This window comes from Stenella coeruleoalba (genome assembly GCF_951394435.1).
Source record: "Stenella coeruleoalba genome assembly, chromosome: 10".
Taxonomy (NCBI): Eukaryota; Metazoa; Chordata; class Mammalia; order Artiodactyla; family Delphinidae; genus Stenella; species Stenella coeruleoalba.
The window spans coordinates 64,838,968-64,857,644 of NC_137156.1; the positions used below are offsets into that span (position 1 = coordinate 64,838,968).

At 52.2% G+C, this 18,677-nt stretch overlaps 1 protein-coding gene across 4 annotated transcripts in view; it reads right to left on the minus strand.

Moving 5' to 3' along the window:
* Positions 1–18,677, minus strand: part of SCAP (SREBF chaperone) — a 90,055-nt gene that overhangs the window by 5,477 nt on the left and 65,901 nt on the right. For all 4 annotated transcript variants that reach the window (XM_079933801.1, XM_079933800.1, XM_079933799.1 and 1 more), the window contains exons 4-12: positions 8,251–8,408; positions 7,214–7,434; positions 6,923–7,028; positions 5,930–6,102; positions 5,406–5,532; positions 3,862–3,974; positions 2,749–2,843; positions 1,042–1,140; positions 662–880 (exon numbers count right to left, since the gene is read on the minus strand). In XM_079933801.1, coding sequence (XP_079789927.1) covers positions 662–880; positions 1,042–1,140; positions 2,749–2,843; positions 3,862–3,974; positions 5,406–5,532; positions 5,930–6,102; positions 6,923–7,028; positions 7,214–7,434; positions 8,251–8,408 — 1,311 coding nt within the window. The remainder of the gene's footprint in view (positions 1–661; positions 881–1,041; positions 1,141–2,748; positions 2,844–3,861; positions 3,975–5,405; positions 5,533–5,929; positions 6,103–6,922; positions 7,029–7,213; positions 7,435–8,250; positions 8,409–18,677) is intronic.

Below are 18,677 nucleotides of genomic sequence, written 5' to 3' on the forward strand. Positions count from 1 at the left end.
ACCCTCCTGCCTTCCCAAGTCCTCCCACTATGACTGGGGGCCAACTGCCCCCCAGAGGGACCTAGTTCCCTTTCCATGGTCGGGGTTTGGGACTCCTGGCCTGGAAACAGAGGTGCACCCTTAGGTTTGTTACAGAACTTTCCCATCTCCAAACCCCATCTCAGCTTGGGCCAGAAAGCTGCTACCTTTCCCATGGTCAGCATGGCCAGAGGGACCAGCGGCATGACCTGCTCCACGGACACCACGGGTCCTAGTCCTCAGAGGGCCTCAGCCTCGCTGCCGTCTCACTTCAACTCCTTAGGAGAGGCCCACTGACCAGAGGCCAGCCCTGCTCCTTCTCCCCTCTGCCCAGCCCAGCATTTTCTGATGCCTGCACAGTGAACCCTGACTCAGGCAACCATGGTGGCTCCATCCCAGAGCACCCCGTCCTGGGTCACCCTGGGGAGACGACTCCTCTCCCTGCCAACCTCGGCTACCTCTCCAAAGATAGGCTTATCACCCCAGAAACCACCAGGGTCTGGGCAGGAGGGCAGAGTGGGTGGCTTCCCAAAGCCAGGCTTCAAGAGGCCATGAAGGCCTGAGGGGCACCCCCCACCTCCAAGGCAAATGCAAAATGCAAGAGGGACTTGAGCGCTGGCCCTCGGGCAGGGGTGGCAGGTACCATGATGAGGCGCTGTGCCAGGCGGGTTCGGGCCAGGAAGTAGACGACACGCAGCCTCTTGGGGAGCCGCAGGTTTCGGAAGGAGGACGGTTGCAGTGTGATGGTGTGGGGTGTGGACGGCCGCACAGCCAGCTGCCGCTCGAAGCGTGCTGGCCGCCCCGCTGGCTTAGCTGGGGGCAGGCAGGCCTCAGGAGGCAGCCGCTTGTTCAGGTCCGCTAGCTGTTGGGGGTGCAGTGGTCAGGGCCCAAAGCTGCTGTCCAGAGGCTGTCCGCAGGGGGCTGCTGCCCTGCCCGAGGCCTGCCCCTCTCTCACCCAGAGATCCCCTGAGCACAGCCAGGGATGCGGAGGAGGTGGGTGGGCAGGGCTCAGCCCAGTCCTACCTCCATCCGGCGAATGTCAATGGACAGGACAGTGGTGAAAAACAACATCTGAAGGAAGAAGTCAGACACCAGGCCCACGACGGCAAAAAGACAGAACTCCTGGAATTAAGCAGATGAGGGGACACCATGACCTCACGGCCCAGCACCCAGAGAACCAGTTCCGTGCCTGCAGGCACCTCGGAATCTGTAGGGCAGTTTCAGGCAAGGCACAGCAGAGAGAAAGAAAAGAGATGTTGGTAGTTCTGAAATCTGGGAGCGGCCAAGGAGGATAATGCAGCCGCTACCTCCCTCCCCACAAGGGGGCAGCAGAGACCTCCCCCCAACCCCCACACCTTTACCCAGAGAAGGCTGATGCCCGAACTTGGAGGTGAGGTGCCTTGACCCAACTTGGAAAGTTCTTTTTTTTTGGCTGTACGCGGGCCTCTCACTGCTGTGGCCCTTCCCGCCGCAGAGCACAGCCTCCGGACGCGCAGGGTCTGTTTACGGCCCAGCCGCTCCGTGGCATGTGGGATCCTCCCGGACCGGGGCACGAACCCGTGTCCCCTGCATCGGCAGGCGGACTCTCAACCACTGCGCCACCAGGGGAGCCCCAACTTGGAAAGTTCTGAGCCCCACCAGCCTGCTACCCAAAAAGCCCTCCCTGACTGAGCCCCTGGCCCTGCTCACGTGCCATGGACCGACACCTACCTAGAGCCCAGGCCTGGCCTGGTTTGGGGGCTCTCAGAAATATTCCTGGCCAGTGACCACACTGGACCAATGAAAGGAAGGGAAGAGCTCAGGGGGGAATTAATTCTGCCCTGAAACTGAAAAGGGGTGGTCTCTCTGCTCCCCAAGCCCTGTGGATAGATGGAATTTTCTCAGATTTAAGTTTTTCTCCCCTGCCCTTGTTGCGACCTCTGGCACATCACCATGGCTTCTACTCAAATGTGGGGTAAGACGAAGGATGGAGCACATGGTGGCACCGTGGTCATGTCAGCTCTAATGTCCCAAGACTGCCCGTATCCTGCAGACGCCCTCTGGCAGGGGTGGGAGCCTGAGGCCCCTGTGGTCTCAGCTCATCCCCAAACCTCAGCAGGCCTGCATGCTGTCGGGGAAGGACAGGGAGGGGATGGCTCTTCACTCCCTTCGCACAACTTGTCCTGGAACTGGCAGCAACAGTCTGGGCTTCTGACTCAGTGTGGGTTCACCCCCACCTCTGCTCACAGCCCCACAGCTGGGCCAGGGCTCTGGGCAATGGCCGGTGGCCCTCCCAGGGTGCGGGCCATGTGTTCAGAGCCTGCAGGGGTGGGTCAGGGCTCGGGTCAGGAAAGGCAGGAAGGGCCCGGTTCAGGGGCCCCAGCGTGTTCTGAGATCTGGGAAACGAGGTCTGACTGGACTGCACAGCGGGCAGCCAGCCTCTGCTGCACCCACCAAGCCCCCTCCTGCCACTTGGGTGAATGAGAGACAGGCAGCGAGGGGCAAGGACAGGGTCAAAGGCAGAGGCTGCCAGGCTGGGAGCTCAATCCCGTGGCCCATTCTCGGCTCACTGAGTCCTCCTCCTGAACCAGCTACGCCAGGACCACCCTGTGCACGGTGACAGCCATCTTGCCAGCAGAGGGCCCACCTCATGGGTGAGGGTGGCAGTGTAGAGCGGGTGTGCCCCGCACAGCTGGGGAGACAGCAGCTGGCTCCATGCTCACCTAAGCTACAGCCCTGGAGGGGCCTTACCTGGATGGCAGGCACAAGGGTAAAGTAGCCAATGAGAATGATGCCCAGCTCTGTGGCCATGTTCTTCATGATGGACCAGCTCTCATTGCTTAGGCCTGCAGAGGACGACAACAGGACCATGGGGCCAGCACGTGACTGCTGTCCACTACGTGTCTGCACACAACCACATGGGGAGCCTTCTGAGGCAGCCATTCCACCAAAGCGCCCCAAGCCACAGGACCCTGCCAGTGCCCGGGCTCCAAGGTGCTGCTGTCACAGCTGCTGCAGGGAAGGAGGGTTTGGAGGGTCCAGGGGAGAGCTACAACCATCAGAGGAAGGGAGAAGCAGGGTGTGAGTTGAGCAAACCCAAGAGGAGAGCCAAGTGACCCCAAAGCTGGCACATCCAGCCTCACATGCTGTCCTCGTCGGGTGTGCATGGTCTGTCTGCACGTGGGAGCATGGCTCGAGAGACAGAGGAGGTCGCTGTGTGCTACCTCAGCCCCTCCCTGGGCCCCAGACTATCACACAGTCTCCTGTTTAAAGCTGAGCGCCTAGTGGACAGCGGCCATTTCCCCTAGTCTCCTCAGAACCCTACATCTAGTACAGAGCCTGGCCTCTCACAGAAGCTCACAGAGGTTTGCTGATTGAACAGCCTGCCCCCAGCCCTGCTCCCACAGATAGGGGGTGAGGAGGACGAGGAGGTGCACGAGCTCAGACCTCCAGGCTCTTTTCTCGCTTTCGCCAGAACCCCAGATCCCCAGCTCCTGCCACGGAGGCCACAGGGGGCTTTCCTGACAGCTGTGGAGGCAGCGTCTCTGAGGTGACCAGCTTCAGGGGCCTGGGCCTCATGTGATGGAGTGAGGCAGGAGGAGAAAAGACCAGGTGCCAGCCTGACGAAGGGTCAAACATATGAGCCCCGCAGCAGAGTCTGGTTTGCTTTCTGACTGACACGTGAACCAGGACGAAGCACGGCCTGGTGACTCCACGGTTCCTCAGGGCTCATGCTAACAAGCTGCCATGTGACGCTGGAGGCCACAGCAAGGGAGGCTCCTGGGCTCCCCGTTTCCTCAGCCGGAAGAGGTAGCACAGCCCCCCTCCCCTGCCCTAGTGCACCCCGCACTCCCCACCTGTTACCTTGGGCGATGCGCAGCTTCACCTCGAGGTCCACTGGGGTGGAGACCACTGACTTGGTGAGCACCAACACGTTCTCGAGCCCAATGACCACCACGAGGTAGGGGAAAATCTCACTGGGGACAGAGAGGGAGAGGGTGAGCAGAGCGCTGAGGAGGGCCCCTGACACACAGCGGGTTCTCAACGGGTTTGGGTCCCGGGGGGCTATGGGGTTGGCACCCTACAGTGGGGGCTGCTGAGCGACTCGCACAGCACAAGACTGACCCCCCGTCCCAGGAGGGCCTCTGTCTGCACGGCTCTCAGCTTTCAGGCAGGCTTCGAAGCCGTGCGGGGAGAGAGCGACCACCCCCATCTCCATCCATCCAGCACGGCGGAGAGAGGCCCCTGGGCTGCCCAGCTGCCAGAGCACAGCTCTCGGGGCCTCCCCACACCAGACTTCCACATTGGCCAGAGACCACCCAGCCAAGTCATCAGGACTAAATGGAAGGGGGATGAGACCAGCCTAAAGCCCTACTCGCCTCTGTGGAGAAGCTGTGTTTGGAGACGAGCAATTGTTTCTAAAGAAAATTCTCCTAGCTCTCTGAGACCAGAGGCTCCCACTACCAGTAACGGTCTATGAGGGAAGTCTAGGCACAAAGAACACCAGCCGAGGCAAACCTCACTGGGGTCTCCACTGTAGAGCAGTGGAAGTGGGGGGTCTGAGGGCAGAGCAGACAGCTCTGGCGGGAGGGGGCGTTTAGCACCATCACCTTTAGGAAAGGAAGCAGTTCTGTGATCAAGGAAGGTAACAGAAAACACAAAATCGCTGTTCCTGAGACCAGTCTGACAAGCCAAGGCAGGGCACAGGCCAACTGGCAGTACTAACGGACAGGCAGGTGGGGCCCAGCAGAGCTGAGGAGACTGAAGCCCGAGGACACACCCAGGGAAGGGTTTTCAGACCACGTTTCATAGAGAAATGGCAGGGAAAGCAAACCGTGGAAAGGTGACAAATTAGAATGTGTTTATGTCCTATGTCTTTTAAAAAGCTCACTCTAACGTTACCTATTTTATTAGGCATTTAAATGTTTTAATAGTAAGAAAGGAAGAAATGTCCCTTCCCTGTCACACCCATCTATGGCTTAAGCCATCAAGAAGCAATTTGCACGTGTATACATAATATACAAATACACACATACAAATCCATATACCCTATACAAACACACAATACATACCCATATATATATATGCATAAACACACACATATGCATATATAAATACCTATCCCATATACACACACAGAAAAATACACATGAACATACATACACACACACATAACTATATATGTATTATATGTAAATATAGATATACTTTGTATATACATATGTATGAACACAAATCAGATAACTTAAAAGAGGAAAAAAATGTACCTCTTAAATGCCAAAATAACCATGTGAGAATACGGGGTAACAGCAAGTGTCCAGTGCAGGGCAGGCCAAGTGCCCAGAGGTGCAAGGTCCTCCGGCCTGCGGTCCCACCCTGCCACCCAGTGGAGCCTGCTCGGGACCTACCCGCCGTTGAGGGTGGGCGTCAGGCCGAAGAGTGTGCAGAGCCCCACCGACATGAGCAGCGAGCTAAGCACTGTGACCACGGCGGCCAGAGCCAGCCCCCACTTGGACTTGACCATGTCGATCTTGCCTGGAGGGCAGAGAGGGTACATCAGGATAGCATCTCCCCAGAGCCTGGCACACACAGGCCCTTCTAAACTGAGCTCCTAGGAGGGGAGCATGCCCTGACAGTTGAGGAAGGGAAGGCCCCGGTTTGACCAAAGAAGGTATACACTTCCCAGTCTCAGGGGCATAGTGTGTCCTTTGGGAACCCTTACCCAAGATGGGACTTTTCTTGAGAAGTAAGAGGAGCCCTGGACCCACCCGAGCCCCTGAGACTCTGTGGGGGTGGTGAAGCCCCAGTTTTTGTAACCACCAAGTATGTTCTACATCTCTGCCTGGGCCACCTGCACAGGCAGGGAAGGGGGTGATCTGGAAATGCCCGTATTAGCTCAGACAAAGCCCCAGCCTCCTTGCCGTGGACCTACGCGTGGAGAAGTAGATGTAGGCAAACAAGATGATGTAGGTGGTCACAAGGGGGATGAGCTCAGCGATGCCAATCTCCTCCTTGAAGTGCACGTGGACCAGGCTCTCTGCCCGAAGGCTGCAGTTGGGGCTGGGGTGCAGGAGCATCAGGCGGGCCCGCAGGCTGCCCAGAAACCTGGTCATGGAGTGGGGTCGGGTAGATGGACTGTACCTCTTGGTCCAGGGGACAAAGACAATCCCTGAAAGGAAGGTCTGTCGGGGCTTCCCTCCTCCCCCTGTGTTGGAGGGAGCTTCTCTGTAGTGTCTAACCTTCCCTCCAGTCTCCAGGGTGGGGTGGTGGGGGGTTGGAAGAATTAAAACGTTGGCAAAGGTGTCTCAGGACCTCCCTCTCAGCACCCCATTCCCAACCGATCACCCTACTCCGACTGCCAAAGGCCCAGAACAGCCAATCAGCAGCATCCTACAGGACCTTGCTGGGAGCTATCTGCAGCAGTCTGCTGGGAAGGTTCTGAGGTCACATGGGGCTCAGTAGTAACCAGCTGGGGACCCCTACCCTAGGCTCAAGAGAGACCACTGGAGGCACCAGGACACTGAATGTGCCAGCCCTGCCTTCGTCCCTATTCTTTTTTTTTTGGCCATGCAGTGCAGAATGCAGGTCTTAGTTCCCCGACCAGGGATCAAACCCATGCCACCCCCGCCCCTGGAATTGGGAGTGCGGAGTCTTAACCACTGGACCATCAGGGAAGTCCCGGCGTCCCTTATTCTTTTTTTTTTTTTTTCTATCACCCCTTATTCTTAACCAGCTGTCAGGTCATCCCACTCAAGTGTCAGCAAACAGCACCCTTCAGCCTAAGGGATATCAACATTTCTACAGGAGGCCTGAGAACTCCAAGTTCCCAGGGGGCATTCTGGACACTCTAACCAGAACAAGTACTAGTCAAAGCCTCCTGTCATTCCACAGCCCCGTCAGGAGCCCTGAGCGTTGATGGCCTTACCTGGCATCATAGTGCTGGAAGACCAGGGTGATGGTATACGAGACCAGCCTCTTCCTGGTGTAAAGGCTCACTCCACTGTACTTTCCAGGGACACCGAACAGCAAGTCTGCAGACAGAACGCAGCAGGTGCTGACAAAGGAACGGCAGCTACTGTAGAGACACCAGGGCCCCTCTCCACCCCCATCTTTGGAAACTAGGGGTAACCCCTGATCTGCCAGAGCAGCCATCAAAGAGGACGTGGTGACCAACAGGCCCTCTGGCGGGTTCTCAAGGAACCTGCCCTGGGGGTACCTTTGAGCGTGGCCGAGGTCTGCAGGGTTTTAGGTTCGTGTTGATGGATGGTTCCGATGATGTCAGGATCAGCATGGAAGTGTTCCCGGTCATTCTGCCAGAAGTTCCCAGGGGACAGCAGCAGGCATCCGTGCTCGGGTAGGAGGTTCCGGAGCTTCCTGAGGCCTGGCAGCAGGTCGGTCACCTGCAGGCATACCTCCTCCAGGCTCCTGGTCCCGGAGCTGTGTGGGAGACAGGACGAGGCACCTGCTGTGTCTGCTAGCACAGGATAGGCCCACTGCACTTACGAGGTCTCCTCCGTCATCAGGCTCCCAGATGCCTGGTATACCAAAGAGCCTGAGAACCAGGGCAGCAGGGGAAGTTCTTCCAGGTGGTCAACAACCAAACCATGTGGCTGTCTGACCTTCAAAGCGCATGTGGACCCCAAAAGCCCATCACCTCTGAGGAGAGGCAAGATCTGGGAGTGTGCACAGCCCCACTCACTAGAATACCTTGGCCAGTTCAGCAGGCAGAGGGGATAGGGTGAAAATCAAGGGCTTTGTCTTGTTCACCAAAATGCCTGTCAAAGCCCTCAGCTAACTAAAACCCAGCAGTGAGGCAGCTTACAAAGACAGCACACTCCAGAGAATCACTGGGGGGCGCGGATTTCAGAAGTGTACCCCCAGGGACAGCTTGCTTCTTGTCAGCATGGCCACCACCATGAGATTCACATCTCACAACCCCTAGGCAGTGGCCCTCTGGGTCACGAGTCCAACAGACCTCAGCTTGTCACAGGGTTGGCCCAGTGGATACCTAGTCTGTCTGAGACCTGGCAACAAAGCTCAGGGCTCTACCTGTGCCATCTGCACAGGTCCAAGGGGAACACAGCCACAGTGGACCCACAAGCATGCTGAGAAAAGCAAAGCGAGCCCACCCACCTCTTTCTCACTTGCTCACCTTCCACAGAGCTGGCTGGCTCAATGGACTTACACTGAGGGCTGCTCCCTCCCTTCAATACAGAGCTGGATCAGGGAGGCTGCGGTCCCAGGGAGGGATACCTGTCTCTCAGCACATGGTTCCGGATCTCCTCCACCAGCTGGAATGCCCGGGAAAGAGGTGAGCGGAACACATCTACTGCCAGGAGGTTCTTGTGCCAGGGAGATACTGAAGACTTCACAAATATCTGCTGGATATAAGCCACCGGGGCACCCACGTACTGCGGAAGAAACGGGGGAGGGTTAGAAAGGTCAGCTCAGCACAAGAGGGAGAAACATGGCCCGTACTCAGAAAGGATTTACTGAGCACCTACTACGGGCAAAGCAATGCGGGGCCAACAGGACAGGCCTTCAAAAATAAAGATGTCCAAAGGGACTTCTTACCACTTAATGAACCACTTTCCTACACATTTTCCAATAGAATAGGGGTTGCCAAACTATGGCCACAGGCCATAAATTGAGCCTGGCACCTGTTTTTCTAAATAAAGTTTTCCTGGAACGCAGCCATACCCACCCCATTCTGCACTGTTCCTCTTTCATGCAACAATGAGAGGTGAGTGTTCACGACAGATGGCATGACCCACAAAACCTAAACAAAACCTGTATCTCTAGCCCTTGATGCAAAATGCCTGCTGACCCTGCAATAGGCCATAAGCTCCCCAAAGGGTGTAGCCTATCTTGCCGATCCTGGTTTGGCCACTTGCAGGTCACTGGTTTTTGAAGCTCAACAGACCCAGTTCTAAATCTCTACTCTCCAACTGTATGGCCTTGGAAATGTTTTTGACTTCTCTGGATTTTAATTTCCTCAGTGAAAGGGAGATAATGACATTCACCCTGCAGCATCACTACGATTTGCGCACAAGCACATGCACGCGCACACACACACACACATAAACAGCGCATGCAGAGACTTAAGTGCCGATGGAAACACTAACAATAACAGGTGTGGCACATCGTCTCACTGACCCCCAAAACAGTCCTATGAGAAGCAAAGTGACTCTCTAGAGTTTCAGGACTCAAGAAGGATGGTGTGAGGATGCAAACCCAGGTCTCCTCGTTGAACACCACACTTTTCTCACTAGAACCTGCCATCTATCCTTAAAGAGCTAATATGCACTTAAGTGACAAAAGTGACACACATGTAATAGGCGAGGAATGACTTCCAGCGACGGATGTGTCAAGGAGCACCCCCAAAACAAGGTACTGGACTAGCTGCAGCAGAGTTATGGCCAGAGAGGAGCTGACTGGAAGCACGAGGTGGGGAAGGGTTGGTGGAAGAGGGGCAGTGAGGGCCTCTGAGGAGCAGCCTGGACAGCATAGAGGAGTCCTGGCAGGTAATAATGGAACTCACAGCAAAAATGAGAGGTGGCCAGGATGACACCTGACTGAGCTGTCTGGATTTTAACCAGTTGACAAACAAAAGCCCCTGACTATCTCTGAGAGGGAGGGGCAACCTGACAAAGCGGTGCTCTGGAGACCCCCCTAAAGTTAGGCTGTCATCCACCCAGAGACAGGGATGGTGTGCCCACAGGCGTGAGGCACTGTGAAGAGCAGGCTGCAGGAGCCGGGCCTGGCCGAGGGACGAGGGGACTGTCCTGAAGCCCGTGCTGCAATCAGGAACTCTGAAGGGCAGGTGTGTAGATGAAAGGAAGGCCATCTAGCCACTCAGTGATGCCATACTCCAGGCTATGGCACGAGCAAGGGTTAAGATGCTGATCACACACAGCAAGTTAACATCTCCTGGGCCCCTGAGCCCCTGGGCGCAAAGGAACAACCCCAGGTATCCATCTGAGCCTTTGTGAAGTGTGTATTTATGACAGGCTCTGGGGACAGAAGTCCTCACCCACTTAGTCTTCTGCAGCAGACTCAGCCCACTAGAAGCTACCAGGAGGTAGAGAGGTACCTAGACAGAACTGACTGCCACAGGTCCTGACCCAAACATCAGCTCATCGACTCAACACACTACACAGGCCTGAGTGTGGACAGAGCTGCCCAGAGACCCACAGCTCTACAAGGAGAGCGATAATACCCAGGGGATCATCCTCAAACTCTGAACCTCTGTGAAGGACACAGCACATCACCCAGGTAGAGCTGGCACCGTGGAGCCTCCAGATCCAGGTCTGTTCCCACTGGGCACAAGGCTGTGACTCCGCACGTACCATCTCCTCTGCCCGTGGCCCTCGTCATATACTCCACCCCCACCCTTAGGCCCACTGAGCCTGTGCAACTGAACCTCTGGTTTCCAGGCAGGACAGCGTCTTGGCCCTCCAGTCCAAATCCAGCCCCCTTCCCACCCAGGACCATCCAGGCCACCATTTCAACAAAGTAACAATGAACATACTTCAGAACCAGAGCTCTCGTTCTGGGCTCTAGGGATGGCTCCAGGAGTTCTATGAGCACCCTGCTTAACTCATATTTCTTCTCAAAAGTGTATCTATTATTATCACTGTCATCATTTTTAGGGGAGAGGATCCATGGTTTTCATCAGATTTTCATAAGAATATGTAACCCCTATGCCCCAGACACCTCTTTTTCCTTTGACCTTCCACCAGCCCTGGGTAAAATCCACTGCTCATTTGTTTTCATTCATCAGCTGGTAAGCCTTACCAGACAAAAACCACGTAGAAGAGAGCCTACGGCACAGCCACGCTCTCCGGCCTTGGCTGGACCTCCCTCTGCTGGCCGGCTCTTATTCACCTCCCCGATTTCCAACTGAACTTTCCAAGCAGCTATTCCACATCTGTCCAGCTCTTTTCAAGATCTTGGGTCAGTCATTTAATATGACTGTGTCAAACTCATCGTCCAATATATGTACCCTCAAACTCCCTCTCCTGGGCATCAAAATTTTCTTATGGTGGTTTACTTACAGGCATGAGCCTAACGCTTGTCATTCACTATCTTAGTTTGGGTTCCCCCAGCAGCAGGCCCTTAGACAAGTAGTTTCCTTGGGAGGTGGAGGAAACACAGGGAGGGGAGTAGGTACAGGAGCAGCGAAGGGAGGCAGCCCACAAAGGGTGTGCTACTGAGCAAGCATCCTCTGTGGATAACTGGATTTAGCTGAGTTATCCCACATAAAGGAAGACAGCTGAGGTTACATACCAACTCCTACAGTTACTGGCTGAGGGCTGCTCCTAGGGGGTGCGAATTCTCCAGCACCTCAGGCCTTCTGTACCAGAGATCCTTTGACAAATGTATGTGGATACTGGTGGCTGGAAAGCAGGCAGGCACGAAAATGGTAGCAGGAGATGTGGGCAGGGCCTACCACTCACTGTGCTGGGCCCTATCATAATCCCTACTTGATACTCAAGTAAGAAGCAGACATGGAAACAGAGACAACACGAGGTATCCTAAGTGGGTGATGGAGAAAGCGTAAGGGCCAGTGGAGTAGTGATGCCCCTGAGTACAGAGGGAGGAGTGCTCACTAGATGGAGGCTTCTAACATGGCCCCAGTAATCTCCACCTCCTGGCGCTCATGCCCAAGTATAATCCCCCTCGAGAGTGGGCTGGACCTAGTGATGTGCTTCTGACAAACAGAATATAGAGAAAGTGATGAGCTCTTATTTCTGAGATTAGGTTACAAAAGACTATGACCCTTAAGGCCATTATGCTAAGTGAAATAAACCACGCACGAAAAGACAAATACCATATGATTCCACTTATATGAGGTACCTAAAGTTGTCAAATTCATAGTGTCAGAAAGCAGAATGGTGGTTATCAGGGACTGGGAAAGGGGGAATGCGGAGCTACTGTTTAATGGTGCAGAGTTTCTGTTTTACAAGATGAAGAGTTATGAAGATGGATGGTGGTAATGGCTGTACAATAATGTGAATGTATTTAATACCACTGAACAGCACACTTAAAAATGGTTAAGAGAGGGAATGCCCTGGTGGTCCTGTGGTTAGGACTCAGCGCTTTCACTGCTGGGGCCTGGGTTCAATCTCTGGTCGGGGAACTAAGATCCCACAAGCCACATGGCATAGCCAAAACAAAAACAAAAACAAACAAAAAACAGTTAAGAGAGTAAATTTTATGTTGTGTGTATTTTGCCACAATTTTTTTTTAATGGAAGGAAAAATCAGACGAGTCCTCCTCTGCCCCCCTCCTTTAGAGCCACCACTCTGATGAAGTCAGCCATATCCATGTGGCAAGGAACTGAGGGGCTTTCAGCCAACACCCAATGAGGGACAAGAGTCCCTCAGTTCAACAGCCTGCAAGAAACCTGCTTCCAGCTCACTGTCTGAGCGAGCTTGGAAGCAGATTCTCTCCAGTCAGGCTTTGAGATAACTGCAGCCTTGGCTGACACCTGGATTGCAGTTTGTAAGAGACCCTGAGCTAGAGGACCCAGATAAGAAAACCAAGTCTCAGAGAGATAAATAGGGTATGCCCAAGGACACACAGCTGATAGGCAGCAGACCAGGATTAAAGCCCAGGGCCGCCTAATTCCCAAGCTGGTATATTCTACCTGCCTGGGTAGTTCTGAACTATGTGAGTTCCCATGGAGAACAGGACATAGATGGAAAGGCCCAGCACAAGGAGTGCAGGAGGGGAGCTGAGGTCCTGAGGACCTGTGGGGTCCCTGACCAGGGCTCCCTGGAAACCTTGCGTTCAGGCTCAGGCTACCACCGAGCCCTGCAGTGCTGGGCCGGAAGCCCAGCCACCTCTGTGGACACGGCAGGTAGGTCTTGGTGTGAGGTTCAGGTTTCCATGGTGACCTGGTCTAGGGGAGCCAGGCCAGTGCAGGACACCTCAAGTTTGCTATTTTAAACACAATCCTTCCTTCACATTTAGAGAAAGCAAGCTAGAGCTCCAGGTATTTCACCTTTACACTGACACACCCAGGGGCTCCCTTTACAACACCATACAGAGGACTCCCATTACTCAGCTCTTCTGGAAAACAGGGCTCCGGCTCCTTGTTCTCCAGCCCTGGATAGGTGAGGAGGTGGGGTGTGGTGGGAAGGGCAGGCTCAGGGGACACGTCAGGGTTAAATTCTAGCTCCACCCCTGGCTGTGTGCCTTGGACAAGGGTCTCTACACTCTCCAAGCCTCAGTCCCTTACTTACTGAGGGAAATGGGAATAAACTCTCAGACCTCAGCAGATCACTGTGAGGACCAAACAAAAGAACACACGAAACCATTTAGTAAGGTGTCTGGCCAAATACATGTTAGTTATATCTAGTTGTATCATTATGTCTTAAAACTCTTAAAATTGGTTTGGCATCCCTTTAAAATCAATCTCTCCTCCACTTTCTTGTCCCCTCACCCTCCCTCCTAGGCACGGTCAACTCAGTCTCCAAGTTTCTCTAAGTTCAATTAGATTGACCTTCTTACCACCACTTTCATCATGTCATTGCCTCTAAGGGAATGGCTTTCTACTGCCCAGAGAATTCATTTAAACTCCAGAGCCCAAGATTTAACTTGGTCCCACCTAACTTATCCCCTATCAAGCTCCAAGAAAAATGCCTCACTTCAGACTATCTGTCTCCTAAATAAGCCGTGCTTATTCAACAAGTCATTCAAAAGAAAAAAACCCTTTCTTAAGCATATACTATGTGCAAAAGGTTGGACAAATTTGAATGAAACATGACTGCAACTAGGTCACACTACAGTTCACAAGGAGAAACAGAGCACACATCTGCAAGACACCTGGGGAAGGCTTCCTGGAGAGCGTGATGTGAACTAAGGAGCAAAGGATAAGGAGTGCATGCCCAGTGCACTCAGAGGGCAGTCCAAGCATGTGAACCTCTGTTCTGCCCTCTGCTCCGACCAGATCTAATCAATGGCAATGACAGCCAGAAACATTTATCGAATGCAAATGATAGGCCAGGCACTGACCTAACTTTTGCATTCTTTCACTTAATCCTATGGCAATGTATAATGCAGGTATAATTATTATCCCCACTATATGAATGTGGAAACTAAGGTACACAGGTGTTACATAACCTGCCCAAGGTCACATGCCTGTGAAATAGAAAGTCACCTTTCTGCTTTGCTCTGGTCTTCCTCTGGTAAAAACATCCCTCCTTCCAGAGGGAACTGTTCTCCCCTACCCCACAAGACGACTGATCAGTGACTCCAACACAGGGCAGACCTAACTCAGAGCACAAGGACCCAGTAGAGTTGATTAGAGTCCTTTCTGGAGGACACAGAAAGGCCCAACTGCAGGGTGCAGACATCACCCCAACTCGGGGGAACACTTCAGCAAAAGGGGAGAAAGAGGACTATATACTATATAGAGACACCTCCAGCATACAGAAAGAATTACAATTCAATAAAACGAAATCCAAACAGCTCAATTCAAAACGGGCAGAACACTGAAACACTTCACAAAGGAAGGTATGCAAATACAATAAGCACTTGACAGTAGTCATCTGGAAAATGCAAATTAAAAACACATCTAGATTGTTCCATACTTCTATTAGAAGGCTTAAAGAAAACCCAAACAAACCTGACAGTACCAAGAACTTTACAGCACAAAGACTGAACTTTAATGTATGGAAATTTAAAAAATAATTTAGGAGGCTGACAGATGTGAAAAGAATGACACTTTACCTCTGTAGTGTTCCTTCCAAAAACCCATAACCCCGTTCTAATCTAGAGAAAAATAAGCAAATCCCACTTGAGGAACACTCCTCAAAACTGTCCAGATCGGGACTTCCCTGGTGGTCCAGTGGTTGAGAATCTGCCTTCCAATGTAGGGGACACGGGCTCGAGCCCTGGTTGGGGAACTAAGATCCCACATGCTGCAGGGCTACTGAGCTCGTGCGCCTCAACTAAAGGGCCTGCAGGACTTCCCTGGTAGCACAGTGGTTAAGAATCTGCCTGCCAATGCAGGGGACACGGGTTCGAGCCCTGGTCTGGGAAGATCCCACATGCCGTGGAGCAACTAAGCCCGTGCGCCACAACTACTGAGCTTGCATTCTAGAGCCAGCGAGCCACAACTACTGAGCCGGCACCACAACTACTGAGCCCACGTGCCACAATTACTGAAGCCCACGTGCTCTAGGGCCCACGTGTTGCAACTACTGTAGCCTGTGCACCTACAGCCCATGCTCCGCGACAAGAGAAGACACCTCAATGAGAAGCCCATGCACCGCAATGAAGAGTAGCCCCCCACTCACCACAATGAGAGAAAGCCCGTGCACAGCAACGAAGACCCAACACAGCCAAAATTTAATAAAATTTTAAAATAAGTAAATAAATAAAGAGCCTGCGTGCCATGAACTACAGAGCCCACATACTCTGGAGCCCAAGCGCCACAACTAGAAAGAGAAAACCCACACACCACAACTAGGGAGAAGCCCACACAACGCAACAACAAAAAAAAAGATCCTGCATGCCACAATGAAGACCTGACGCAGCCAAAAATAAAAACTAATTAATTAATTAAATAAATATAATATAAAATAAAATACTTATTTACCAAAAAAAACTGTCCAGGTCATTAAGAACAAGGAAAGTCTGAGAAACTATCACTAAGGAAAAGTAAGGAAACCAGATTTCCTTAGCTTGTACCTATGTCCTTTTTCTCTCCCAAGACCCCATCCAAGATACTATGTTATATTTAGTTGTCCTGTCTCTTGAGGCTTCTCTTGGCTGTGACAGTTTCTCAGACTTTTTTTTTTTTGGCCGCATTGGGTGTTTGTTGTTGCACACGGGCTTCCTCTAGTTGCAGCGAGTGGGGGTTACTCTTCGTTGTACACAGGCACCTCACTGCAGTGGCTTCTCTTGTTGTGGAGCATGGGCTCTAGGTGCGCAGGCTTCAGTAGTTGCAGCACGTGGGCTCAGTAGTTGTGGTTCTTGGGCTCTACAGCACAGGCTCAGTAGTTGTGGTGCATGGACTTATTTGCTCCGCTGCACGTGGGATCTTCCTGGACCAGGGCTAGAACCCGTGTCCCCTGCATTGGCAGGTGGATTCTTAACCACTGCACCACCAGGGAAGTGCTCAGACTCTGTTTTTCGTGACTTTGACAGTCTTGAGGAGCGCTAGTCAGGAACTGTGTAGACCATCCCTCAACTGGGACTCGTCTGACGTTCTTCTCATGATTAGACTGGGGTTATGGGTTTTTGGGAGGAAGACCACAGAGGTAAAGCACCCTTCTTGTCACACATCAAGGGTACATACCATCAACCTGATTTATCACTGTTGATGTTGACCCTAATCACCTTGCTCAGGTGCTCCACTGTAAAGAGACTCTTTTCTCCCCTCTCCACATGGTACTCTTTGGAAGAAAGTCACTATGCACAGTCCACAATTAAGGAAGAGGGATTATATTACACCTCCCTGAGGGCAGAGTAGCTACCTATATATATATATTTTTTAATACAATGATTACTTTTTACTGCATTTTTTAAAATTATTCTATTTTATTTATTTTTGGCTGCATTGGGTCTTTGTTGCTGCACGCGGGCTTTCTCTAGTTGCGGCGAGCAGGGGCTACTCTTCGTTGTGGTGTGCAGGCTTCTCATTATGGTGGCTTCTCTTGCTGCGGAGCACAGGCTCTAGGCGCACGGGCTCAGTAGTTGTGGCTCATGGGCTCTAGAGCGCAGGTTCAATAGTTGTGGCACACGGGCTTAGCTGCTCTGCGGCATGTGGGATCTTCCTGGACCAGGGCTCGAACCTGTGTCCCCTGCACTGGCAGGTAGATTCTTAACCACTGCGCCACCGGGGAAGCCCAGCTACATAAATTTAGAATTTTTGCCCAGATTTGTCTATTTTCATTCGCTGATTTATTCAATCATATGGACTCAGACATTTATTTTACACTGTGGGTTATAATCCAATACTACTTTACTTATTTTTTTGCAAAGTGTATTTTATTTTCCAGCATGGCCATTTGGAGCTCTTTCAGTTGGCTCCTGTTTCCCTTTGACATATGCTGAATTTATTTTAAACTGATATCTTTGTCTTCTCCTCCCAAGCACACTAGATCTCCTCCGGAGCAGTGAGGCTCAAGATCATTCTGCCAGGCACATTGCAGACGTGCAATAAACATGTGCTGAATAAAGGAATGAACAGAGGAAGGAAGGACATTTTGGTTCCTTGGTGTGAGCAGTAGACGCCCAGTGCCTGAGCGTCCTAATTTTCCTTGGGAAACCATCCTCTCTCATCCTCAGCCTGGTGATGAAGACAATCAGGTGATGAAGTCAGTCAACAAAGCACCTCCCTCGGCCACAGGGTTTGGGGTGGGGACAGGCAGGGAACCCCATTCAGAGCCAAGTGGGCACCCTCTCATCCTCCACTGGATTGGATATTGCAAGAACATGGGACTGAATCTGCTGCAGCCACTGTTAGGGAGACAACAGTGAGCTGATCCAGACAGGGCACAGCTGAGAGGTGGACTCCTTCTGAGGCCTAAACCATGCTGCCCTTGAGTAAGCCCTGCCTGTGGCTGTGAGTTATATGACCCAAAAAACGCCCTTTTCACTTACTCTGGTTTGGGTTGTGTTTCCTGTTCCTTATAATTAAAGCAACCCTTAGAATTCCTATATTGTTGACCTTTATTTTTATGACGAACAGTCAATGGAGGTGAGATAACTGAGCACTGAGCTGCATGACACCAGGTGACTGCACCGGGGCCTGGGTCTCCTTCTCAACCTTTCAGGGGCTGGGGACCCCAATCAGAAAGAGAAAAAAGGGACAATCTTGTAATTCCTGAACCCTCAAGTTATTTTGTACACCTGCTTACTATCACCATCCCAGGCCAAAGACGGAACACTAAGGAAGTTTAAAGGGCTCACAAACAAGTAAACCCTAACAGCTGTACCATGAAACATCTATTCTGTACCATCCGGTCCACTGAACTCTACTAGTCACAAAACATTCACAAACACAGACGACCCTGTTGTGACCAGGAACCATCAGCTCCATTATGTGGTAAAATTGCATGAAGAGGTTAATGGAGGCAAAAGGCTTGATCCAGTAAGGTCCCATAGTGAGCCAAGGGTCAAGTTGAGACATGAAGCAACAGAACTGGTTTCTGCCACATCTGACCTTCATGGGCAGAGTACCATTGAGCCTGGATTGTGTACTTCCTCTTGATACCATGCGTAGTTGTAACACATACCTATCTTACCAGATATGTCTCTATTTCAGCAACATTAGAGCACAGTTTATAACAAGTTACCTGGCTGCTATATTACCCGAAAGGGAAATGGGAAGGAATGTGCAATCACTGTCAGAGAGAAGGTGGGAGAGGAAAAGCTCTGTGCCCTGAGCTTGGTTTTGTTCCTCAACAACAGACTCAGCAAGCCCAGCACCAATCCATGGGACCAGAGCACAACACATGAGGGAAGAACACTTCATCCATACCTGGCAGGTAAAAGTCTTAGAGACGAACTAATCACTCTTAGAAGATTTCCAAATAATGAGTCCAGAGTTCTGGTGGGTTAAGTCCTGCACCTCAGACGCTCAACTGGAAACATTGTTTCTTCCTCGTTTACGTTAGTGCTCAGCTCAGAGACAGTCAGCTGAGAACAGTATGATTCAGAAG